Here is a 24,439-nt window from a genome sequence, read left to right as displayed (position 1 = left end):
TATATGGATTAAAAAAAATTAAAATATAAATTATAAAAATTAATTATAGGAACTAAAAGAGAATTAAAATATAAATTATAGGGACAAAAAAATTACTTGAATAAAAAATATAAAAATTGTAAAATCATAGATATCAAAATGAGTAATTTAACCTGTCTTAAATTAATTAATTACAAAGAGTAACGGGAACCGTTTAAAGAGGCATATTCCAATGGATTGAAAGCTCTAAATAAGTCTAAAAAGAGGATCTCACCTGCCAGTGTACATAGACGTGTCTGTGTCTTGCTTCTCGATACCATGCCATAATTGGACAAAAGATGGGTCCAGACTCCAGTGGACAAAATTTTCTTTTCTTTTTTAAACCAAATAGACTCTAGACTCTTAAGTCTTGAAGAATTGCAATTTTATCACGAGAAGTTGTGATTATATTTAATGTACGCAATTTTTCTGCAATTAATTATAAACTAAATAATATTAAGTTTTTTTTTAAAATAATATTAAGTTCATATCATAGAATTCTATAAACATATATTATCTTTATACTTTATGTAAAAACTAAAATTTATAGATATATATCCTAAAATAATACACGAAAATCTCATCAAAGTTATAAAAGATTTATAGCGTGTGAGGGATTATTAAGAATTATAATAAATACTAGATTCATAATTATTGATTAGTTGAATGACATGAAAAGCTTATTATAATCACAAAGCACAACCAAAAATAAAAGGAGTTATAAATTTTCCACAACTAAAATTCTTAATAACTCAGTGAGTTTTCGCAACTTTCCAAATGTTTAAGAGACAATTTTGAGGAGTTATATTAGAGATCATAAGCTGTTTTTTTATTTATTGACTCCATTAGAGTTCCCATTATACTAAGGTGGACCAATAATAATACCATCATATTCATTGAGCTCGTGCCACTTTCTTTCTTTGATAGTCTAGCATATTAACTTAATTAGATCAAGCATAATTATTGTTATTAAAATATAAACCCCCGTTGGGTAAAGAAATGTGAATTCCCAATAGACCTCGCCTATCCAACTTTATAACAACCATTTTCGATGCACCAAATTTAGATGTGTACACGACATACCGTGCTTTCAAGGCATTATTTGGTTTGTGTGTTGAAGTTAGCCAAATTGGGAATATAGACGCACCAAGCTACATATTATTAACCCACACCTATATGGCCACTTTATATAAAACATTCATAGTGAATTGCTCCATTCAGAAAAGACCCTCCCATGTCTCGGACAATTCTCGCCACTACAACCTTCCACTCTTCCCTGCCTTTAAGGTAACATCATATACATCCCCTCTATGGCGCACATTTTAATTATTATTATTATTATTTTTTTACTTTTTGCTCTTCCCACTTTTACTGCGCAGCCACTCAAGAAAGTTCTGCCTGAAGTCCCCTTGCAAATTGATGATGTTAAGAAAACCATGTCAAAAACTGCAGCTATATTACTTGATGCCTTTGTAGATTCGTTCTTTGAATTTATTGACCAACCACTGCTTCCATCTCAGGTACTAATATAATGAGCAAGTGCTCTTCTTCCAGACTCTGACTTGCTCATGCAATGCATGTTCGAAAGTACAAACAATATATAAGGTTCTTTCAAATTAACCTCTAATAAACAGTGTTCCATTAACTGTGCAGAGTAACTTTGCTCCGGTGGTGGAGTTAGGTGAAGCCATAGTTGTGACAAGCATCCAAGGACAAATTCCAGATGATTTTCCCGAGGGTGTCTACATTAGAAACGGTGGGATTCCTTTCAACTTTGTGTTAACGCAGCATCATTTCTAGCGATATATGATAATATTAATAAACTCCCCATGTGAGTGACATCTTAGTAACTGAAGAATTTGTCCTTCCTGGTGGATCTCTTAAGAATATATTTAGATGAGGAAATTTAAAATTATAAATAACGACTTATAGTTAAATTAATATATTTTTAATTAAAATAGATTAAAATAGTATATATTTATTGGAATATCACACTCCATAAATAGTACAAAGAATTTATTAATGAAAAAAAATAATTATTTTATTAAAAAATTGTTTTATTCAAATATAAAATTTTGAAAAAGAATGCATTTGATTATTTTATCAAAATAAGAAATTTTAAAAATGAAGAAATTCAATTTCTTTATCCAAACACAAAATTTTGAAAATGAAAAAATTTAATTTCTTTATCCAAACACAAAATTTTAAAAATGAAGAAATTCAATTTCTTTATCCAAACACAAATTTTGAAAATGAAGGAATTCAAATTAAAATATTTGAAATTCTCATCATTTAAATTTCTTTACGAATTCAGTTTATTTTTTTTTAATTTAACTTTAAAAGTTGTATATGTTTATTTCTAACTTACAACTTCAAAGTAGTAAGTTTTGTTTTTTTTTTCCTACGAATTTGAAGTCTTCTTTTTTAATTTTAGAATTTTTCATTTAGTTGTATTTCCTTTTTTATTTTGTTTTCAATTTTTTAAAAATTGTAAATAATTTTATTTAATATTTTTAATTTTACTTGTTATTATTTTTATTGAATATCTTGTATATTTTTTTATGTTTTTATTTAATATGTTATATATTTTTTTAAATATTTTTTATTTTAAATATTTTATGTAATTTTTAAATAATGTAAAATCTAAAATATTTTGTATATTTAAAATTTAGATAATTCTATATATTTAACATAATTATAATAATTGTACATACAAATAAGTAAATTATTAATATTTTGTATATTCAATAACATTATTAATATATATATATATATATATATATAAATTTTAAATAAAAAATATTAAAAAGTATATAAAATATTTTAAATAAAACAATATTTAAAATTTTATAAAAATATACACAAGTAAAATTAAGTTTCAAATAAAAAATATATTAAACAAAAAAATATTAAAAAATATAATATATTTTAAATAAATAAAATTTAAAATTGAAAACAAAATAAAAAAAATAAAATATAAGTAAATAAAAAAATTATAAAATTAAAAACTTTAAACGTATAAAAAAAACCAAAAACGACTTCAAAATTGTAGAAAGAAAAAAAAAAACAAAACTTACAACTTTCAAAGTCGTAAGTTAAAAAAATATATATCATAAATAAATAAAAATTGAACTGAAATGGTTCAATGCTTTATAAAGGAAAAAAATTACCCCCAATCGCTAAAAAAGCCTAACTTTTTGCTGTTTAAACGCTAACTAAATTATTTTCAGTTTCTTTATAAAGCATTGAACCACTTAAAAGATTAAAAGGTTAAAAGTGGTGTATTTCAAAATTAAAGGGGAAAAAATGTTTTAAAAAGACTAAAACTCAACTTCGAAAATTTAAAAGTCACAACAAATATATTTGACCTTAGATCGCAAGTCACTGTTTGATATTATTATTAAATTAATCTAGGAGCATACTAAGATCCCATCCCAATTACCATCAGGTAAGTGTTATTGCTTCTTATTTAACATAGCATGTATATTTTGCAGGTCCAAATCCACTTTTTGGAGGACTGCAATCAACAAATTCTATCTTTGGGAGGTCAAGTTACATATGGGTGGAAGGAGAGGGAATGCTTCACGCAATTTATTTTAAAAGGTGGAGTCCAGGGATTTGGACTGTCCTCTACAACAACAAGTACGTTGAAACCGATACATACAAGGTTGAAAAGCAACGAAGTAAACCATTGTTTCTACCGGCCATAGAAGGCGATTCACCAGCCATTTTGTCTGCTTATCTGCTAAATTGGGTCAGCATATATATACTAATTAGTAGTAGTATTATTCTTGACACATTAAAAACATAGTAGCCTGGGTTACAAAGAAGTAGTAGTTAAAACATGACTAAGATTAATGATCTAGCTAAGATTAGAAGGTACAAATAAAATGTTGTTTCTTCTCAAAATCCATGCATTTAATGGCTAACAATCAAACTCACATGTGAGGCATCAAGCAATAGTTTGATACTAATGTATTTTGGACCAACAATTCCTAGAGATGGTATTATCACTTGGCATGCCTCATCCAGTCACATTCTTGTGATTTAACAGTTGCGATTTGGCAAAGTAAACAAGTACATCAGCAACACCAATGTCTTTGAGCACTCAGGGAAGTTTTACTCCGTTGCTGAAAATCACATTCCACAAGAGATTGATATCTTTACACTGAAAACTTTAAGGAATTGGAATGTCAATGGTGCCTGGGATCGTCCTTTTACTAGTCATCCAAAGGTTTTTCTTTATATGTGTATTAACAAATCAATATTTTAGCACTCTAAATTGTTTGCTCGCTCTCAAATTCAATTGTTGTACTATCACAGAAAGTTCCAGGTACAGGGGAACTAGTTACATTTGGGGTTGCAGCAACCAAACCTTTTGCCGTAGTTGGAATTATTTCTGGTATGCTATGTACTTTAAAAGTAAAGAAGAAAAAAAAGTGTATTGATTACTTGTTTTCAATAGTGCGGATAATATCTATGGAACTGTGCGAACATGCTTCTTTTTCCTCTCCTTTTTCAGCTGATGGCAAGAAATTGGTTCACAAAGTTGACCTCAAACTAAACAGGTGCACTCTTTGCCATGACATAGGTGTTACACAGAGGTAGCATTGTTGACTATTGTGCTGAGTTGGTTTTATTCTCTGAAGTTTGCGTTGTAAAATATGTATTTTGTGGGGGGTTTTGTTTTGCAGGTACAATGTGATCATGGATTTCCCACTAACCATTGATCTAAACAGACTTCTTAGAGGAGGCCCGTGAGTGCATATCTTTTGTAGTTTGTATGAGATCACAAATGCCTTCAATTTAAACTATGAATAGGTTAGAAAAGTTTTGTGACTCGGCATTTCTTGTCTGTGTGTAGATTAATGAAGTATAATAAGGAGGAATATGCAAGGATTGGAGTAATGCCACACTATGGTGATGCCAACTCAATCAAATGGTTTGAGGTGGAACCTAATTGCACTTTTCACATTATCAATTCTTTTGAGGATGGTCACGAGGCAAGTTACCTAGAACTAGAAGTAATAGTATTAGTAATACAGAAGATTTCTAAAAATTTCTCAGATATATGAACAAAAAGGCCACGTTAAGATTTTGAAAATATGTGGTTGTGTATGAAGCAGGTTGTAGTGAGGGGTTGCAGATCTCTTGATTCATTAATTCCTGGACCTGACCCGAGTTTGAAGGAATTTGAGTGGTTATCTCGTTGTCACGAGTGGCGATTGAATATGCAAACGGGAGAAGTTAAGGAGAGAGGTCTCTGTGGAGCCAACATAGTTTATATGGATTTTCCTATGATCAATGGAAACTTCATAGGTATTAGGAATAGATATGCATACACTCAAGTAGTTGATCCCATTGCAAGCTCTACTCAAGGTAACAATAGAGAAGAACCTTTTTTTCTTCAAGAATTATTAGCAATTCATAATTAAATTCCTATGTAAATATTCTATAACAATATCGTTGTCATTGGGTTAATCAGACGTGCCAAAATACGGAGGTTTAGCGAAGCTCTACTTTGAAGAATCATGTGCAAAGTTTTCCATGGTAAGAGAATGCTTGGATAGCATATTTGACTAATAGCAATTTTTAATTAGAAAAAAAAAAAAAAAGACTATGCACTGTAACATCCAATCACAACCCACAATGTATAATAAATTTATTGATTTTTACAATAATTATCTTAAAAAGTCTTATCAATGGTATTTTGTGATTGAAGGGGAGTGTTACATTGTCACCGCATCACCATTAAACTTATTTTTAATTCCTAGGCTACAATTACCATAACTTGATTTTCTGAAGCAGAGAAACAGAGAGCAACCTGAAGAGCCTATAAGAGTGGAATGCCACATGTTTGAGAAGAACACATTTTGCAGTGGGGCTGCCTTTGTCCCCAGAGATGGTGGTCTTGAAGAAGATGACGGTTGGATCATAGCTTTTGTTCACAATGAAGATACAAACATATCTGAAGTGGGTTGAAATTACTCTTCATCTTATGATGGATCTTGCTGAGAATTATGGCATTATTTCCCATATACACTAATAAACTCTTGTCCACTTTTCTTTCAGGTTCATATAATTGACACAAAGAAGTTTTCTGGTGAAACGGTTGCTAAAATTACAATGCCTCGTAGAGTACCATATGGATTTCACGGAGCTTTCATGCCAATTTCATTTGAGACACAGTAGGACTACAGAGTGTAAAACAACAAACGCCTCAAGATCTATATTGGTCATATTGCTCCCCTCTGGTAAATGTAAATGTATATTTGGAACTGAAGTGTTAACGCCTAAAGTTATTCTTGAAAGACTGATATGTACGGATTGATTTGTGCTGTGTTTTCAAAAGCATTAGTGATTCTTTGGGTGTGAATGGCTGGTATTATTGAACCTTCCAAGTGTCTTTGTTAAGGACTACTATAAACGATAAAAATCTTTCACTAAGTACTTAACGTAACTATATAATGAAAACTCAAAAATTAAGGCACTGATTAAGCTCAACAATTCGTGTTAGTTGATTCATGCAAAGTTATTATTGCATTAATAGTTAGTAAAGTTAATATTAAATCATTTAGTGAATATTCTAAAAACAAAACTTTAACTTTATATATAAAAATAAAATAGAATATCTTCTAAAAAGAAACAAAAAGGTTGCTATCCTTAGGTTTCCTTTTTTTTAATTTTTAATTTCTAGAATCACAGAAATCAGAACTGTGATGGATCCAGACACATGATTTCTGGTCAAGCTGCTGCTGCTGGAGTTCTCCGAGATTATTGTGGAAACATTTTGTATGCTTATGCTGCAGATATAGGGAACCATGAGGTTGCTCATGCTAAGTTTGGTATTTTTATTGCCTGTCAACGTGGCTTCAAGGAGATTAGTGTGGGATCAGATTAAAGAGGCTTTGCTTGTTGGAAGGTTTAAGTGGGTCAGTATCATAAAGATTTCATTTTTTTTTACTACGGCCCCCAAATCCATGATGATTCAAACGTCCATGCAATTCAGACTCACACCTCTATATACACAAAGCTAAGTCACGAAAGAATTAGTAGCCAACTTTAGTCACTCTTTAGAGAGGCAAATTAGAGTTTTTAAGTTTGTTCCCTCTTTTATATAATGTCTCGATTTTTAGTTTTCTTTGGGGGTTTTCTCCTTTCATTTGCCATAAAGCTTTTCAAAATATACATCCCAATATCCCATGCTATATAAACAAAATGATTTATTTATAATGCTAAACATAATTTATTTGAATATAATAATCAATTATATAAATAATAATGGTAAATCAAGTAAATAAATGCATCCCTTACCGTATTAATTAATTTTAAGTGGAACTGCTTTTGTGAATTTAATCATTTTAAAGAATATATCTAAATTAAATCACTTTGATACCAATATCACGACATGATAAAAGCCATATAGATTGCTATTTTATACAATACGTTTAAATTAACCATAATTATTTGTAAGTTTAATTATTATTTAATTATATTTTTACTCTCTCCAAAAACATTTGTATTTTTATTGCTATTTTAACATCTTTAATAAGATTCTACAGTTGGCAAGCAAGTGGGTTATATCATTGTAGTACGAAACTGCAATAAAATATGTTATTCTACCGTTGGAGAAGTACGTATATAATTTTAATATAACCTAATTTTATTAGATTATATCAACATGATAATAAGCTAAAGAAATTTTATTAAATTACTTTATTATTTTGGCTTACGAAAAACATATATAATTTTAACCTAATCTATCAATAGCCAACCCTATAATTTACACTCAATAACTTGGTTTTTAACTTTATAATTTGATTGTTTAGTTTTTGTGCGTATTAGAGACAATGACGTGGCAAATAAGGCACTAGCCCATCAATGCAAGAAAAATGCCTTTTTCCTTAAAAACAAAATACAGCTCAAAGCTCTATGCGAATTTTGAACCATCCAAACTCAACACTGGGAAAAATATACCTGAATATATACATACAATATCGCAACCATGCATTTAAAAACATATAAGTGTATTAATCCATTGGATAGAAGAGCTCCTTTGTTGATTCCTTGTCTTCTTCATTGATCCCATACAGATAATAACTTACGTACTTGTCAACGACAAGGGCTAAGCAAATCAACAACAAACTGAAATAGTAACCCCTTTCCGCATTAGTTATTTACATACTATATATGTCCAGAAATTTTTTATATGATTATTTTTTACACACACATGCATCATATCTTCTGCAGCCTGGTTAATTATATATGTGAGTTAGTAACACTATAAAAAAAACCCACATAGTAAAGGTTTATTATTAGGCTTGTCTCTGTTAACATAGATCTATTTAACAAAAATAAAATTGTTTGCACAATTCGTGCATGCCAACATTATGACACATTATGCTAAGAAACATTTTGATATTATAAAAATTTTATATATATAACCCGTGCATCTTGTCATTTATATTTTTTTTTTGGTAGATGCAACTTTTTTTTTCTAACAATCTTATCATTTATATAATACATTATGTTGTTATTTTAAATATACGATATTTATTATTAAGAGCTTATTTCTTACTAGTAAATGAAATTATGTATAAAGGGATGAATAATCAAACGAGTAACCATAAACATATTATTAAGAGCTAATTTATTTTACCAATTGCCAAGTTGGTAAGAGCATATCTTTACATTTTAAACCAACGAGAATTCATAATATAGAAAATTAAAAAAATTTGTACCTTCTTTTTATCTTTTATAACAGATAGATAGAAACGGTGGAAATGAGATTGCACGTTAGTGAACTTCTAGACTTCTAGTTGACACCGGTCCAGACATTCACAGACAAAAAAATGCAACTTGGAGAGGAATATTCCGATATAAGGGAAGCTCCACATGCAGTTCAAAACTATAAAAAAAAATTTACACCTCTTTTGATGACGTTATTTTTTTTCTTTATCTTTTTCTTATGTATGTATGTATGTATTATTATTATTATTATTATTATTATTATTATTATTATTATTATTATTATTATTATTATACAGTACTTCTTTCTCGTGCCATGCAAAAAAATGTACAAACATGATTTTAGTTTCTTTTTTTAATGTAAAATGTTTGAATAATAATAAGTGGACATTAATATTTCTCTATTCTAAACATGATTTTTATTTCTTTGTTATCGTAGACTTCATGTTACTTAAGTTTGATTCTTAGAGATAATTACAAAAAACACCTCATTAATATTTATTAAAAATGTTTACATTGGTTTACTATTTATTATGAAACTATATGGTAGTGTTGCATCGAAACGCAATTAGTAGTTAATGGAAACACACATGGCATTGGCAACTTCATACATGACTCTTGCACCTAAATATTGCTGCGTTCAGAAACGATCCTTCATCGTAACTTCAGGACTTTCCTCCGCCTTCAAGGTAATTAAATCTGTCTCTATTTTGCTTTTTAAAACCTAACGTCCAATTAAGTGAGTTGCATAAACAGTGTTGTTCACTTCATGAATTAACAGCCGATCTTAAGAGCGTTGCCTCAAATTCCGCGGCAAATTGATGCTTCCAAAACCTTCACAGACATCAAATCGAAATTTCTTAACGCTGTTGTGGATTCAGCATTTGAGTTTGTCGACCAGCTTGTGCTTCCATCTCAGGTGAGGTACCGACTGATTAAAGTGTTTTAGTTTCAAGCAGGGAAAATCAACTGGTGCAAAAATATATAGTGTTCTTTTGTAGAATAACTTTGCTCCGGTGGAGGAATTAGGGGAACCCGTGGCTATCACTTATATTGAAGGTGACATACCAGATCACTTTCCAGAGGGTGTCTTCATTAGAAATGGTCCGTACGTGCTATGAACTTTTGAACTCTGGGTGCATGTGCTAATTAAGATGGGAAAATGAAAAGAAAATTCTTTCACGTGCACTTTTATTATATCAATCTTAATGACACTTTTCGTTTCATTTTGCTCTACTGATTGTCCTAGGGCATAATTTTAAACAAAAACAAAAACTTAGGGAGTTGATTCTTAAATTTACTTGTGTTATTTGTCGACATGCTATTACAACTGTGGATTCAGGTCACGTGATGATAGATCATGTTGGAGGATAGAGAGAAATATCATATAGCCATATGGTTTGAGTTACTCCTTTTATTCCAAAATGATTGAGATTTAATGTTTTTCATACAAACTAAAAAAACAAGTACTTTAAGAGAGTTAACATTTATTAGGAGATAATTTTACTAAAATATCATTATTTTTTCTCATAATTTTAATAAATATATTATTAAATCTTCAAAGACTACGCTATTTATTATAGGATAAAATTGGGTTCGAATATCTCATTAGAAAGTGATAATCCAAATCAATTTGAATTTTTTTTAAAAAAAATTAAAATTACAGACGAAGGAAATAGGTGTGATAACGTTTAAGCTTGAGAAAAAAAAGACATTTAGTTCAAACCATTAAATTCAAAGTTGTTGTTTTATCCTATATTAAAAAAATACGGGATATTAGTATACCAAATACTTCTCTTTGTAAGGGTTGGTACCCGTATACCCTCTAGTTTCTATTGATGAATTTCTTTTTGTTGATAGAGAAAAATTAACATAAGTGCCTAACTATCTAATCATAAATTGCTTTTACATCCCGGGACTACTGGGGAAAGGACAAAATATATGTTCATTTTCACTCTGCCCACCAAGCACAATTAGAAGTGCATTTAATCCTTTCAAGTTTGCTTGTTATGTATCTAGACAAGAGTAGGACTGGGAACACAATCCTTTAACTATTGATCAAAATTTAGTATTAAAAATTTTAAAATTATAAGTAAAAATAGAGGTGAAATTAAACTTACAATTTTGTATTCTCTAATAAATTTTATCCGAAAATAAATAATATCATCTAAACAAATTTGTTTAATTACTATATATATATATATATATATATATATATATATATATATATATAATGCAATGGTTTTCTCACATCTAAATGTAGAGTATAAAATGAAATAGAATGAAAAGAAACATAGAAAAGCGAGAGGAAGAAGTACAAGTGAAAAATGTGATGAATACTGTAATGAAAAAGAAAGAATTACCAGATAGTAGGAAAAAAAAATGTAAAAAAAAGTAAATAAATATAAAGAACTAAAATCTAATTATTTATATTCATCTTTGTATATTGCTATACACGTACAGGACCAAACCCACTCTTTGGAGGATTGAAATCATCGAAGTCTATCTTGGGGAGGACAAATAGCGTTTGGGTGGAAGGAGAAGGAATGCTTCATGCTTTATATTTCAAAAGGGAAAGTGACAACGGGTGCTGCACCATCGTCTACAACAACAGATACGTTGAAACTGAAACATACAAGCTTGAGAAACAAAGTATCAAGCCTTTGTTTCTCCCTGCTGTAAAAGGAGATACATTCGCCGTTTTGTCTTCTATGCTTCTTAACGGGGTTAGCATTTTTAAGCACATGCTCAAAATAATCCGTCTTAATTTGTTCCAAAGATAACACACTATTTTTTATAATAATTTTCGTGAACAAATAAACAATTATTTTTTAAAAAGTTTCGAAGGAAACTTAAAAAGTAATTGTTTTTAAAAATCAAACTAAAATAAGCATGCATGGAGTGGCCAATTATATATGTATTGATGAATTAGTTAAGATTAGCAACTATATTCCTTAAAAAAGAAAGATTAGCAAGTATATTGAGTCATCTCACCAACGAGTTAGTTTTGAATATTCTCCTTGTGGATTTCACAGCTGAGATTTGGACAACTGAATAAAGATTATAGCAACACCAATGTGTTTGAGCATTCAGGCAAGTTCTACTCGGTTTCGGAGAATCACATCCCGCAAGAAATAGACATCTTCACACTAAATACTTTGAAATACTGGGATGTCAATGGAGCATGGAATCGTCCTTTCGCCAGTCACCCCAAGGTTTCTTTTACATGTAACGTGTGTATGGTATATATATCTAGTGAAAGTAGTGTGATGGGAAGAGTTAACCTTAGTTAATTTTACAACTGTGAACTGTATATAGAAGGTTAATATTTTCTCTTGTGTCACACTCTTAATTATTGTGTGCTTAATAAAAATTTCTTGATATGTTTAAATACTACAGAAAGTTCCAGGCACAGGAGAGCTTGTTATTTTTGGGGTAGATGCAACTAAACCTTATCTTGAAATTGGAATAGTTTCTGGTATATATATGTGCTTTAAACTCTTAATAATATACTTTAGTACTCATTGATTTTGATAAAATGGTTGTGCATGATGTGTAATATCGTTAACATACCCTTTATTAACCATTTTCAGCTGATGGAAAGGAATTGGTTCATAAAGAAGACATAAAACTAGACAGATGCTCTTTATGCCATGATATAGGTATCACAAGCAGGTATAATAGCATTCATTATCAAACCAAAGAATGAAATTATATAAGCCAAGGCTATATTAACTAGAATGAGAGTGTTAAAATTAATGCATCGATCCATTTCTATGTTTTTTGTTAGCAGGTATATAGTGATATTGGATCTTCCACTGATTGTAGATTCAAACAGACTACTTAAAAGAGGCCCGTGAGTATAAATATATATTGAGTACACACATATATACTATGACATAAAATGATAAAACCTTTGTAGATGGAATTAGCATTCCATATTATTGCATGTAGATTAATCAAGTATGAGAAGGAGGAATATGCCAGGATTGGGATAATGCCACTCTATGGTGATGAAAACTCAATCCAGTGGTTTGAGGTGGAACCTAATAGCACATTTCATATCATCAATTCCTTTGAGGATGGTCATGAGGTAACTTAATTATCAGCAAAGTATTAGCATTTGAAAATAACCAAGAACTTCTTCAGATACTCTAAGTGAGCAATTATTAGCTGCAAAATTGAGAAATTTTCTATATTGTACCAGGTTGTGTTGTGGGGTTGTAGAGCATTAGATTCAATAATTCCAGGACCAGAAGATGGTCTAAATGAATCTAAATTGTTCTCTCGGTGTTATGAATGGCGATTAAACATGAAAAGTGGGGAGGTTAAGGAAAAATATCTCACTGGACCAGAAAAGTTTATGGATTTTCCAGTAATCAATGCAAGTTTTACAGGAATAAAGAATAGATACGGATACACCCAAGTGGTTGATCCCGCTGCAAGTTATTCTGCAGGTAATTCTTTAAAACACAGTTTTCTCTATTCTTTAACTATTTAACAATTAATTACAATAACTCTTAATTACCATAAACCTAGATTCATAATTGATAATAATTTTCATGTTTGACCATTTAGATATTCCTAAATATGGAGCTTTAGCGAAGCTATACTTTGGAGAACCATGTTCAGAATTCCCTGTGGTAAAAGATAGAATGAAATAGCTAGAATTTTATTATGCGATTACTTTTTCTTTTGTATATGTTTTCCCCCCCTTAAAAGTATCAACTTTCAACTGTGTAAATCAGGGAGAGACACAACAAGAAGAGCTTATAAGGGTGGAATACCATACGTTTGAAAGGAATGTATTTTGCACTGGATCTGCCTTTGTCCCTAAAGAAGGTGGTATTGAAGAAGATGATGGTTGGATAATCACTTTTGTTCACAATGAAGATACCGGCATATCTCAAGTAGGTCAATTTATGTGTAAGTTAATTGATCGATCTAATGATCCTGCTAAGAATCATATATTAGCTAGCACTTTAATTTCTTTATTTTTCTGAATAGGTTCATATAATTGACACAAAGAAGTTTTCTGGCGAGGCAGTTGCCAAAATTACCATGCCTTTCAGAGTTCCATATGGATTTCACGGAGCTTTCATGCCAATCTCCTTTTAGATGCCGTAGGATTGTGATTTGTGTTGTCTGTATTAATTTGCAACTCTAGTCACTAATGTTGATGGCTGATGTGTATCATGCTATTATCTACTTAGTACGGTTATTTAAAATAAATAAAAAAGGGTAAATTATATTTATTTCTCTTAAATTACACGGTCCTTTCTCTAATTCATGTGCAAATGGTAATTATTGGCAAAGAATTAAGAGCCCCACTATTAAAAAAAATCCTTTCATAGATGATTTTTAAATACTTTTGGACAATATTTTGGACAAAGATTCTCAATTATCTTTGAATTGAAAAATAAACATTTTTCACAACAATTCTTAAATTGTCCTAAAATCTCGATTTCTACATTAATTTTATTGAAACTGACATAGATTGTATTATTTGTTATTTAAAAATGTTAAAAACCTCATGAAGACAGTTTTTTATAAAACTGTCTTCAAATGTGAGTTTCTACAACAGTTTTTTTAGTAACCATTTTTGTTTACTTTTTTTAATATTTATTTTGTTTTTACAGCAAACCCAACCTGCAATTTTAGAAAATTAAACCTAAATAGATTTTAATAAAGAAATATATATATATATATATATATATATATATATATATATATATATGCTCAAATAATTTTGTAAAATGATTATAATATAAAATAAATAATTTATACAACATTATAAGTATAAAGTTCTGCCAAGATGCATCCAAGTGACCAAATATCAATCTTCTTGTCATATAGAAGCCACAAAATAACCTTCTTGTCCTATAGGAGCATGATAAGACTTGGACTGAACATACGAGCAAAGGTGCTCTGTCTCAAAATAGCTACTTCCCAGATCAACGACCTTAACCTCACATCTCTGCTATAGCTTTTAACCAAAATATTCTCCGGCTTCAAGTCACAATGTATTATTAGTCCAAGACTGCAAAAACTGAAGTGCTTCCAAACACTGAATGGTAATTGACTGCACACATAAGTTGAAAAGTGTTTATAATGACAGTATTAGACTAACAGAAAGGATGAAAACTAAAGATCACAGTGCAAACAGCATGATATGTAAATATAAAAAGAACATATCACTAGTCAACTTGGGATCTATAACATGTTATTTATAATAAAGATATTTTCATTTCTATATATTGGCCTTGTTTTTAATGTGTGCCTTTGAGGAAAGGAAAGGTTAAGAGAATAAGCATACCTTGTTCTCTTGGCCTTCAAAAAAAAAACAACAGAAACAACTTCAGTGCACGAAAAATGGTTATTATAATTTTCAAATCATGGGAAAGAAATTGAGGAAGAGGGATTGTAAATAGATGGAGTTAGATAGCATTATTACAGAGTTTGAGTAGGTAAGGACTCGTAGAATGAGAAATTTTTTGCGTAGTGAAATTTTTTTCTGCACCCTATAAGCCATCTCCCTCTGTATACCAGTCTTTTTTTATAACTTTATCTTCCTCTCTAGTGAATGTGAATGTTATATTGTGATTTGTGAGTACTTAACTCTGGCAGGGTATTTATAGCAGGTGAATGGAGTGATGAATCTCGGATTCTTGCCATTTTGGAATTGATAAAAATAGAGCATTGCTACTTTGATAAAAAAAAAAATTAAATTAAATTTAGATAAAGAGTAGCTGACACCTCTACACCTATTACACGTAGAGACATAGAAAAAAGAAAGTCACTAACGAGACTGAATGATACATAAAAAATGAAGAGAGACAAAGAAACATAAGTCACATAACATTGGTATAAAAACTAAATTTTGTTTTGAAATAAATCTATTGTAATAAAATTACTTTAATTATAAAAAACATTGGAAGACATAGTTTTATTGAAAAATATAAAAAAGAGCTAAGAACATAAAAAATAGATTTTCTGATTTCTTGCCTCTTGGTGAACATTTTTATGTCCAAGTATTGCTATAATGGCCTTGTCATCAGCCCCCCATCCTAGACCATTAAATATAATGTCACGTTTTATTTTTTTATTATAAGGTATCATGTTATCATATTGATCAATCATCTACAAACACGATTCAATAGTATACATAAAATTATTAGAAGAGCTCATAGATGATGACAAAGTTTTCCATAAGTCACAATAAATTTTTGTTAATGGATTTTCAAGATACAAGGAAAAAACAAAGCAAATTCATAGAATCAGTCAATCAAAATAATACAATCTTTTCAAGAAATGGTTAGTGAAATAATATAACCCTTGAAAGCATTTCGGAGGGCTTCAGCATCCTCAATTCTGGAATGGTGGCTGGGAGCAATAAGGGTAGCCATAGTTGGATATATTTTCTCTATTATGGATTTATGGTGCTTGGTTATGAAGTTTAGCTTGACACTTCTATTTATAATCTAATTAAATAATAACTTAATTATATTACTATGCTTTTACAGTGTCCACGGTTGTTCAGAGCAAAGTCAAGCAAAAAGATTTTGTGCACATTGTATATTTGGACCCCTTGTCAAGAAAAATTAAAGAATCTGTAGCCACACGCATTTTCCTATATATTTTGGTATCTAGCAATGACTAAGTTGTTTTTTGCTTGCTAAGTGATCAATACCAACGTCTTGGAAATGTAATATAAGTTGTTTAAAGATTACTATTTGGGTGGGTATTATTAACCATATCACCAATGTTTTTATTTAGAGTAAATTATATTCGTATTTTCTGTATTTTTTAAAATTGTATACGGCATTCTTTTTTTTTTTATCCTACAAAAAATCTCTTAATTATTTAGCTCATATTACATCCAGACATCCTCCCTCCTAAACATATTTTAATAATTTAACAAAAAGTAGACACATGTTAGTCATATCACCTTCAATGAAAATTTATGTCTAACAAACCTTCATTTTTTCCTCTTAACTCCATAAAAGACATGACATCATTTTTAACCTAAAAATATTTTAACACTCTTCTTTCTTTTTGCCTTTTCTCTAATTGGACGTGACCTCAGCTTTTTATTGGACGTGAATCCACCTTGTTGGTGCACATGTGTTAACACCTTTCCTTCTTTTTTTTCTTTAGTTCAATTTTTTTTGCGTGTTAGAGTCGTTTGGTTGCTACGTTTTTATTGGACGTGTTTCCAATAATGTCTATTGATTAAATATAGTCATTTGCTTTAAATTTTAGTGTTTTGTTCCTGTATTTATATTTTTATTTTCTTTCTTTGAAATATTTATTTTTTATGGCTAGATATTTGATATAATGTCTCAATCAAGAACTGCATATTTTTCAAGTATTAGCAACAATGAAATAAGAGTCAAATATTAAAGGAAAAAACTGTTATTGCCTTAAGAAATGTGCATTCACAAGGTCAATTGTTAATTTTTTATTGAGTATTTAACAAAGATATTAGGACACCTTTGTGTGCTCACATATTTCAATTGACAATAGTTAACGACATTAATAGAAGGATTAAAAATAATGTAAAAAAAGGGAGGTATCGAGTGCAGTTTGAGAAAAATACAGCGAGTATAACAAAGATATTAGAACAATTTCGTCTGTTCACATATTTCAATTAACATTAGTTAATGACGTTAACAGAAGAAGGTAAAAATAACATAAAACAAGGGAGAAGTATCGGGTGGAATTTGAGAAAAATACATTGTATATGAATGCAATTTACTCTTTTATTTAAATGGAGTATATTCTAGACAGATTTAATATTTGCAATCTAACACTACATATTAACAAAGGTAGAAAATAAATTTTTGCACTTAAAAAACTTATTAAATGTTGACTTGTTTTGAAACATCAGCCGCGCTGTTTGTATAAATATTAAAAAAGTTATTAAAACTTTTATATTTTGAAAAAGTATAATTACATTCAATCAGAGGCAAGTATATGTTTCATGCACAGTAAAATAGATTTTCATGGTTGGTGACATTCTTCTCGATATATATGTACCTACATTGTAAATGAAAAAAGCTAACCCAAGGCCAAGTACACTCTACTTTATTTCTCATCTCTCAATGTGCTATCATCACCACGACCACAACACAGCACAGTTGGTTGAAGGGATTGGTAAGAATCACAGAAACTGAACAAGGGGGAGCATAAAAAGGTGGATGATATAGTTGTCATATTCTTGATTATGAGACTGTTAAAATTTGCATGGGAAGGGATGTGGGAACTGAACCAATGAACAATAAGAGAGGATGGTCTTTCTCAGTCAGAATCAGAAATAATATCAGTGGCTGCCAATGAGACATACATGCATGCATATTATCACTCACACCCTTCACGGGACTCTATTTCATTTGCCTTTTTATTTGTCTCTCTTACTCTCTACCTCTTAATGCATTGGCATATTGAATACAAAAGGGGAAGACTTTGTGGTACAACTGCACAATGTAAGATGCTTAAAATAGAGCCTTCAAATCCATGAAAGCATGCATAGAAAGAAAGAACACTTACATGATGGTTGTGTCACCAGACGTGTGTTTGCTAGACCATCTTCTTCTCCTTTTCGGTATTCTTCATCTTCTTCCTCAGTGAAATTGGATGAATGGCGACCCCTTAATGCACAAACATAAAATGTTAGGATAAGTTCCTTTATGCAGCAAGAAGTCTGTGTTGTCTCTTTAGTGCTCTTCTGAAATCAGATCCTTAGAGAACCACCAGTAGACTTTGCTATGATGTTAGCATAAAAGACAAATGCTTCTACTGAGCTATCTGAGACACTAAAGAGCATATATGAATTGACAGTGTATCAATTATTTGATTAGTTGATCCTAGCTTATCTCTATGATTTCCATGGCCGCCTAGCATATAAGAATTTATATGCACCCTTTTAAAGAACTTTAAACTTTTGAAGGTATAACTTATATTGTCATTTAGATGCCAAATGCAATAAAATTCAGAGCAAGAACAAAGGAAAAAGAGGAGACAAATTGACATGGGGTAATTCACACAAATTTTAGGAACGTACCTTCCCCTTGACTTCTTCTGAGACGAAGATTGATCCCCTTTTGCAAAATGAGCAAAGCTCGGTCTACTGCAAGAGATACTTCAGACGCCCCCTTCCCTCGATTGTTCTGCATTAGTTGTCGGTTCATTTACTTAGCGATCATATCAATACACTATAATACAAAAAGAAGTTGAATTGTCACAGAACTAACCGTAACATGTCAGTGTCAATGGCCGCATTCTGTGCATCCAGTATCTCCTGAATCTTCTGTTTCTTCACTTTCTGCATTATTTCTTTTAATCTAGTCTTCTCTTGCTTGCTAATTTCGGGATCAACACTATCCCCATCCTGTAGTCAAACAACAAATGTTTAGGCTTTAGGTTTCCCCTTAAATTCGCGAGCACATTGCTTCTCACTCTCTCTCTCTTCAGCATACACAGCATTTTCACGGGCACACAAGGCAAGTAAACACAACTTCAAATACAGAACAAGTCTCGAATCTCGATAGCAACTCATGCATGAGCAGAGCAGTAAAGTATAAACCCTAGAACAAAACAGAACGAGTAACGAAGTACGAACAATATGGTAAGACTAAGAGGAGACTTTGACCAGGTCATCGGCGGCAGCGGAATATTCATCGGAGTTCGGTGGATTGTCGCCGGCAACTTTGTCATCGTCTTCGTCATAGTCGGAACTGGCGGGGCGCACCACCGCCTCGAGTTCCTCCTCGTCTTCCTCTTCGCTGATCTGCTCGTTGACTTGCTCCTCTTCCTCGGACGAACTGGAAGCATTGGAGAGCGCTTCGTGGGAAGATGAGTGTGGCTTGAGAGGTCTCGCCATGGATTATAAAATCGAGCTATTCGAGGGTTTGGTCGAGGACAAATAGAAAAAGGATTCTAAGTTTGAAGTGATCGGGGGACTGATCTAGAGAAAGCGAGAAATAACTTGGATCATTCAAAGATGGATTTGTAAAATCATCTTTGTAACCACGGGACTACTACGACGGTTTTTAAATCCGTCATTGTAGTCATTCTTCAACACACTTTTTTTGAATAATCATCCTTAAACTGAATATTTCAACATAGTTATTAAAAAATCGTCTTTCTTGTCAATAAACATAAGTAAAAGATTATCACTACGTTGTCTACTATGACGATTTCTGACAATAAAAACATTTTTTCTAATAGTGATCTCTTGAATTAGCAAGTGAATTTTGTTATTTCTATTACATTTTTTTAGAAAATAGTATAAGAAATACCCTTAGTTTTTACAACATAATGGTTAAATTATATGGAGACAGAGAATATAAGGAGGACTGTTGAATGAATTACATGTACAATACATCTGAGTAGCTTTTTTTTTTATGTGTATCCGTGTAGCTATTTTAAGAGAAAATTGCAATGATCATAATTAAAATTGTGTGTAGTAACAAAGATTAACGGAAGTTCTGAAGCATAGGTAATTGTTGGTATTGACTGAGGTCTAGTAGTTACTCAGGATTTGCAGTTAGAAGACGGGGAATCTTAACCTTAACATTAACCTTGTATAATCTGAATTCTTATTGTTAATTCAAGTTCATTTCTTTTAAATTGATTACTTGTCTCTAATTTAAATGGCTTTGTAAGCTAGCTACTTATAATTGATCTTGAATTTTCTACTGACAATTGGGAGATTAGAATAAGGATTAGATTCGGAATAAAGCAACATGATTGAGAATATTCGAGAAAAAATATCAACAATTATGAGATCTTAAAGATTCTCGAATCTAGTGCTTAATTATTTTAATTAATTGGGAGTCTTTAAATTAAAGAATTAGAATTTTCAATTAGGGAAAAAAAGTTGTTGAATAAAAAGTTTGGTTAATTGGTTAATGAGTTAATCAAATTTGTTATAAAAAAAGTTGTCCAAATAGAGATTATTACCTAATTGGTACTTGAATTTGAATGCCTTAAAATGACACTCTAACTCTCTCTACATCGGCACTTGTCGAGTTTGCATAAGCATGGCTTATTTTCTCCAATAAACAAAGTTTCAATATCAAAAAAAGTAAACAAAACAGATTCAACAAGTGTCAACTGGAGCAATGGTTAACTGAAACTGACCATATGATAATCACATATGGCAAATGTATAATATGTCAATCATGGACAACGTTTTTTGGGTCAGAAGATACTCTCCAATAAACAGGACTCCAAGCTGATGCATGCTTTTGTTTTCATCGACCAGAAGATATTCTAATTAATTGTCCAAGACAAAGCACTACAAAAACCAACAAACATTAAAAGCGTGCAGGGTGGGGACTGTTATAGTAAAATAGAAAGACAAGATTGAAAGCTTTCCAAGTTGTCTGCATTCGTTGGACTAACACCAGTGGAGAGATGCTATGATATGTTATGCCAATCAAGTAGTAGCAGCCATTTCTGATTTCCACTCACAAATGTTTATTTAGTAAGAAAAGAATCAAAAAGAGAGAACCAAAATCTGGTAATTAAGATCTTCTCTTCAGAAGATGTGTAACACCCTCAAGTTCAACCCCTTTAAGAACCGTTTGCTAATAATGTTCATGCTGGTTCTTTCTCTCCCCTTCAATGTTCAATCCCAAGCCAAAGATAGTGAAGAACAGAACCTGGCAGAACTCCCTCAAACGGTTCATCCAAGCAAGGGAATAGTAATAGCAGTTCTCTCCACAATGTTTGCCATAACATTACTCTTACTTCTCTATGTTAAATTCTGCCGAACTATCCCTCATGAACTCCTTAGGCAAAACTCAAATCTCCAAAACTTTCAGGGCCTAACTCGATCAAGGTCTAGAGTTTCTGGGATTGACAAACAAGTAGTTGAAACACTTCCTTTCTTCAAGTTCTCTTCCCTCAAGGGTTCCAAAGAAGGCCTAGAATGCACCGTTTGTCTCTCCAAATTCGAGGACACAGAGACTCTAAGACTTCTTCCAAAGTGCAAGCACGCTTTCCACATGAATTGCATTGACAAGTGGTTTGAAAGCCACTCTACGTGCCCTCTTTGTAGACGCAGGGTTGAAGCAGGGGACATTAAAAACCTCAACTTTTCATTAAGCTCGCGGTTCCTCCGAGTTCCTTCAAATCTCACGGAGGATCCAAACCTTGAAATCTTTGTTCACAGAGAGCCATCTCATGGAGGGTCAGCATCGATCCAAAGGTAAAATAATTAAAACTCAAACTTTAAATTTACCGACAAAATTAATAGTTTTCATAAAGCAAAAAAAAAAAAAAAAAAAAACTTATGTCTGAAAAAAAGACCTCAATTAATAAAGCTCACATTTAAATTAATAAAAAATCTGTTAAAATTTTTAATTTAGGTCATATTTACCCTTAGACCAGCGGTGTCGAGGATCATCGAGAAGAGGCTTTTGGGACGTGGGCAAGTGCAAGAAACAAGAACTACTGCTTATTGATGATAGCAGTTCTATTGGTGGGACAAGAAAGTGGAACAAACCGGTGCACGTGATGAATCATAAGATAGTTATCTCTAATGTTTTTACGAGGAGCAGGTGGAGTGATCTTAATGCTTCGGACCTGTTGTCATTGAACAGTGAGATGCTTAATGATGTTTGCAGTGGGAGATTCTGTTTGTGTCCTTTGGAATCCAGCGACGACAGCGGAAATTTTCATGGGATTTCGAGTTCTAATGAGGAAGAAAACTCGTTTACGGCACTGAATAGTCCTGCGGAGAAGAGGTGCATGTCTGAGAGGTTTACACAAAAGGGGAAGGAGAATAGGATCAGAGAATGTGTGACATCTAATGGGGCCAGTGAGAGGCTGTGGAAGGTTTGGTTGCCAATTGCGCGAAGAACGGTCCAATGGTTTGCGATACAAGAAAGGAATTCGGTTGAATTAGAACACAAAACCTTAGCTTCAAATGTCTGATCAATGCGACTAAATTGTTGGTAACGTGTATGTTTGTGCATTCAACGCAGCTTCGTTGTCGGTGTACTCACAAAAAAAAAAAAATTAAACTTAATTATTTTATTTTTATTTTTTTAGTACAGTACTTCACCTTTATCATTTTATATTTTGGACTTCTAACTTTTTAAAAATTTTATTTTTATTGTTCACGCTAAAATAATTACACTTTTTATCATTTTTTTTTTTTACAAAGTTTACTCCTAACTTTTCTCTTCTTTGGCAAATTTATATTTTCAACTTTATTAACTTTTTGGAAAATTTTCTTCGGCAACTCATTATTAATACAAAGTACAAACAGCCTGCCCAGTTTCTGTTATTTTCTTTTTTATTCCGCAACTCATTATTAAACCAATATCAAACGCATCTACATTTGATTCTTTATTCATTTGTACGAGAACTTTCATACCGTAAATATATTGCAATGGAAAATATGCAACATAAAATCATTTTTTTTCATTTTCACCTATTTTTATTTTCTTTATTTTTATTACATTAATTATTATATTTCTCATTTTTTTTCTTTCTATTTATGTCTTTTTCTTCTAATTATATTTCTTTTCTTTCCCCCTTAACTCACCCATTTTAAGGTAGACATTTATCGTTACTCTATTGCAATTCAACTAAAATAAGGGTAAGTATCTTATACCCCATTAACATTCTAAGCATAAATTAACTTTTATGAGGTTAAGTTCTTATTAATTAGACTTTATGTGATTTACCTACGGGTTTGAATTATATTCCATATAATTTTAATTTGATAAATAATATTTATGTAATACAACATTATATTTTATTAATATAATTTATGTTAAAATATATACCTTAATCTTAATTTATATATTTTTAATTTTAATATATGATGTTAATAAAAAAAAATTAGGTAACGATAAAATGTTAATAAACTGAATTGATGCTTTTTTTATTTCATATATTAGTAAATTTTAATCAAATTAAATTCAAATTGAAATCATTATTTTATCAAAAATTTAAGTAGAAAAGAATAATGATAAATTCGCTTCAAATTCCATTACATACGAACGAACGTTCCCAAGTGCAATTGGCCTCGTGGTATTTCCCTTTTTTATTATTATGAAATTTAAATTGTTTGATGTACACTACCATCCACCGCATTAAATGCTGTGAACTGCCACAGTGCTACCGTAGGACGCTATAACCACAGTTGCAACTGAACCACCCAACTCTGACAAGGATTTAGTGACAGAGCTTATCCTGTAACCTCTTTTCTTACCGTATTTCACTCGCAGCTGCACCACAGTTCCTTTTCCTTTTTCACACGACTGTATAATGTTAGAAAAATGTTAATTTGAACAATGTAATAGGTATAAGTATAACTCTACACGATACCCTTTTATAAACAATGTTTATAACGAATACTTATCTAAAAAAAATGTTTATAACTAAGAAAAGAAAACAGAAAAAAAATACGAGAAAAGCCGTATGATAAACAAATATTTTTAAAAATGTAAAAGAAAATGTTATAAGAATAGCGTTACTTATAAGTTAATTAAACATATCTGATTAATTCCAGATAAAAAAAAATTAAACACATCTGATGCTAATCCATGCAGAGTTCGCAAATTTGGCGGTGACATTTACACTCCTAATAACTTCACAAGGTAATATTAAAGTTACAACAATCATTTCAACATGGACAAGTGCTAAGAAGTTA

At 31.0% G+C, this 24,439-nt stretch overlaps 4 protein-coding genes across 6 annotated transcripts; 3 read left to right on the top strand and 1 right to left on the bottom strand.

The window, feature by feature from the left end:
- Window positions 1–1,113: 1,113 nt before the first annotated feature.
- Window positions 1,114–6,393, top strand: LOC100817738 (carotenoid 9,10(9',10')-cleavage dioxygenase). The gene is made up of 13 exons (XM_026128851.2): window positions 1,114–1,305; window positions 1,398–1,538; window positions 1,672–1,774; window positions 3,513–3,772; window positions 4,073–4,252; window positions 4,342–4,420; window positions 4,541–4,622; window positions 4,713–4,775; window positions 4,883–5,021; window positions 5,145–5,397; window positions 5,504–5,568; window positions 5,827–5,991; window positions 6,091–6,393. The coding sequence occupies exons 1-13, from the start codon at window positions 1,195–1,197 to the stop codon at window positions 6,208–6,210; spliced, it is 1,761 nt and encodes a 586-aa protein (XP_025984636.1). The 5' UTR covers window positions 1,114–1,194; the 3' UTR covers window positions 6,211–6,393.
- Window positions 6,394–9,323: 2,930 nt separating this feature from the next.
- LOC100817207 (carotenoid 9,10(9',10')-cleavage dioxygenase 1) lies at window positions 9,324–14,032 on the top strand. Its single transcript, XM_026128782.2, has 13 exons — window positions 9,324–9,455; window positions 9,548–9,685; window positions 9,768–9,870; window positions 11,230–11,492; window positions 11,802–11,981; window positions 12,166–12,244; window positions 12,360–12,441; window positions 12,560–12,622; window positions 12,721–12,859; window positions 12,974–13,223; window positions 13,345–13,409; window positions 13,515–13,676; window positions 13,774–14,032. Exons 1-13 carry the CDS (start codon window positions 9,345–9,347, stop codon window positions 13,882–13,884), a joined length of 1,746 nt encoding a protein of 581 aa, XP_025984567.2. The 5' UTR covers window positions 9,324–9,344; the 3' UTR covers window positions 13,885–14,032.
- A 481-nt stretch (window positions 14,033–14,513) lies between these two features.
- LOC102664390 (ISWI chromatin-remodeling complex ATPase CHR17) lies at window positions 14,514–22,293 on the bottom strand. 3 transcript variants are annotated; one of them, XR_414629.4, is made up of 6 exons: window positions 22,154–22,293; window positions 19,388–21,934; window positions 19,020–19,156; window positions 18,830–18,935; window positions 18,316–18,416; window positions 14,514–14,848 (listed from the first exon to the last, which is right to left on the bottom strand). XR_414629.4 is itself a non-coding variant. In XM_006581383.4 (5 exons), the coding sequence occupies exons 1-3, from the start codon at window positions 19,646–19,648 to the stop codon at window positions 18,893–18,895; spliced, it is 411 nt and encodes a 136-aa protein (XP_006581446.1). In that variant the 5' UTR covers window positions 19,649–20,497; the 3' UTR covers window positions 14,514–14,848; window positions 18,316–18,416; window positions 18,830–18,892. The 3 variants fall into 3 exon arrangements, 1 of the variants encoding a protein (XP_006581446.1); XR_005891956.1 differs by lacking the exon at window positions 19,388–21,934 and having other exon boundaries at window positions 22,154–22,291; XM_006581383.4 differs by lacking the exon at window positions 22,154–22,293 and having other exon boundaries at window positions 19,418–20,497.
- LOC100816668 (putative RING-H2 finger protein ATL12) lies at window positions 21,318–22,818 on the top strand. Its single transcript, XM_006581382.4, has 2 exons — window positions 21,318–21,982; window positions 22,143–22,818. The coding sequence occupies exons 1-2, from the start codon at window positions 21,318–21,320 to the stop codon at window positions 22,708–22,710; spliced, it is 1,233 nt and encodes a 410-aa protein (XP_006581445.1). The 3' UTR covers window positions 22,711–22,818.
- Window positions 22,819–24,439: the final 1,621 nt, after the last annotated feature.

Source organism: Glycine max, chromosome 6 (assembly GCF_000004515.6).
Source record: "Glycine max cultivar Williams 82 chromosome 6, Glycine_max_v4.0, whole genome shotgun sequence".
NCBI lineage: Eukaryota > Viridiplantae > Streptophyta > Magnoliopsida > Fabales > Fabaceae > Glycine > Glycine max.
The sequence above is the reverse complement of the archived record's forward strand: the minus strand, read 5'-3'. Positions and strand labels throughout refer to the sequence as shown.

Excerpts from the sequence above, each read along its gene's own strand:
- LOC100817207 (XM_026128782.2), top strand. The coding sequence starts at position 9,345 with ATGGAAACACACATGGCATTGGCAACTTCATACATGACTCTTGCACCT. Across the intron at positions 9,456-9,547 it reads GACTTTCCTCCGCCTTCAAG|CCGATCTTAAGAGCGTTGCC; the intron begins GTAATTAAATCT and ends ATGAATTAACAG. Across the intron at positions 9,686-9,767 it reads AGCTTGTGCTTCCATCTCAG|AATAACTTTGCTCCGGTGGA; the intron begins GTGAGGTACCGA and ends GTTCTTTTGTAG.
- LOC102664390 (XM_006581383.4), bottom strand. The coding sequence starts at position 19,648 with ATGGCGAGACCTCTCAAGCCACACTCATCTTCCCACGAAGCGCTCTCC. Across the intron at positions 19,157-19,417 it reads CCGCTGCCGCCGATGACCTG|GATGGGGATAGTGTTGATCC; the intron begins GTCAAAGTCTCC and ends GTTTGACTACAG. Across the intron at positions 18,936-19,019 it reads ATTGACACTGACATGTTACG|AACAATCGAGGGAAGGGGGC; the intron begins GTTAGTTCTGTG and ends CAACTAATGCAG.
- LOC100816668 (XM_006581382.4), top strand. The coding sequence starts at position 21,318 with ATGTGTAACACCCTCAAGTTCAACCCCTTTAAGAACCGTTTGCTAATA. Across the intron at positions 21,983-22,142 it reads GGGTCAGCATCGATCCAAAG|GTCATATTTACCCTTAGACC; the intron begins GTAAAATAATTA and ends TTTTTAATTTAG.
- LOC100817738 (XM_026128851.2), top strand. The coding sequence starts at position 1,195 with ATGGCCACTTTATATAAAACATTCATAGTGAATTGCTCCATTCAGAAA. Across the intron at positions 4,421-4,540 it reads CGTAGTTGGAATTATTTCTG|CTGATGGCAAGAAATTGGTT; the intron begins GTATGCTATGTA and ends CTCCTTTTTCAG. Across the intron at positions 4,623-4,712 it reads GACATAGGTGTTACACAGAG|GTACAATGTGATCATGGATT; the intron begins GTAGCATTGTTG and ends TTTGTTTTGCAG.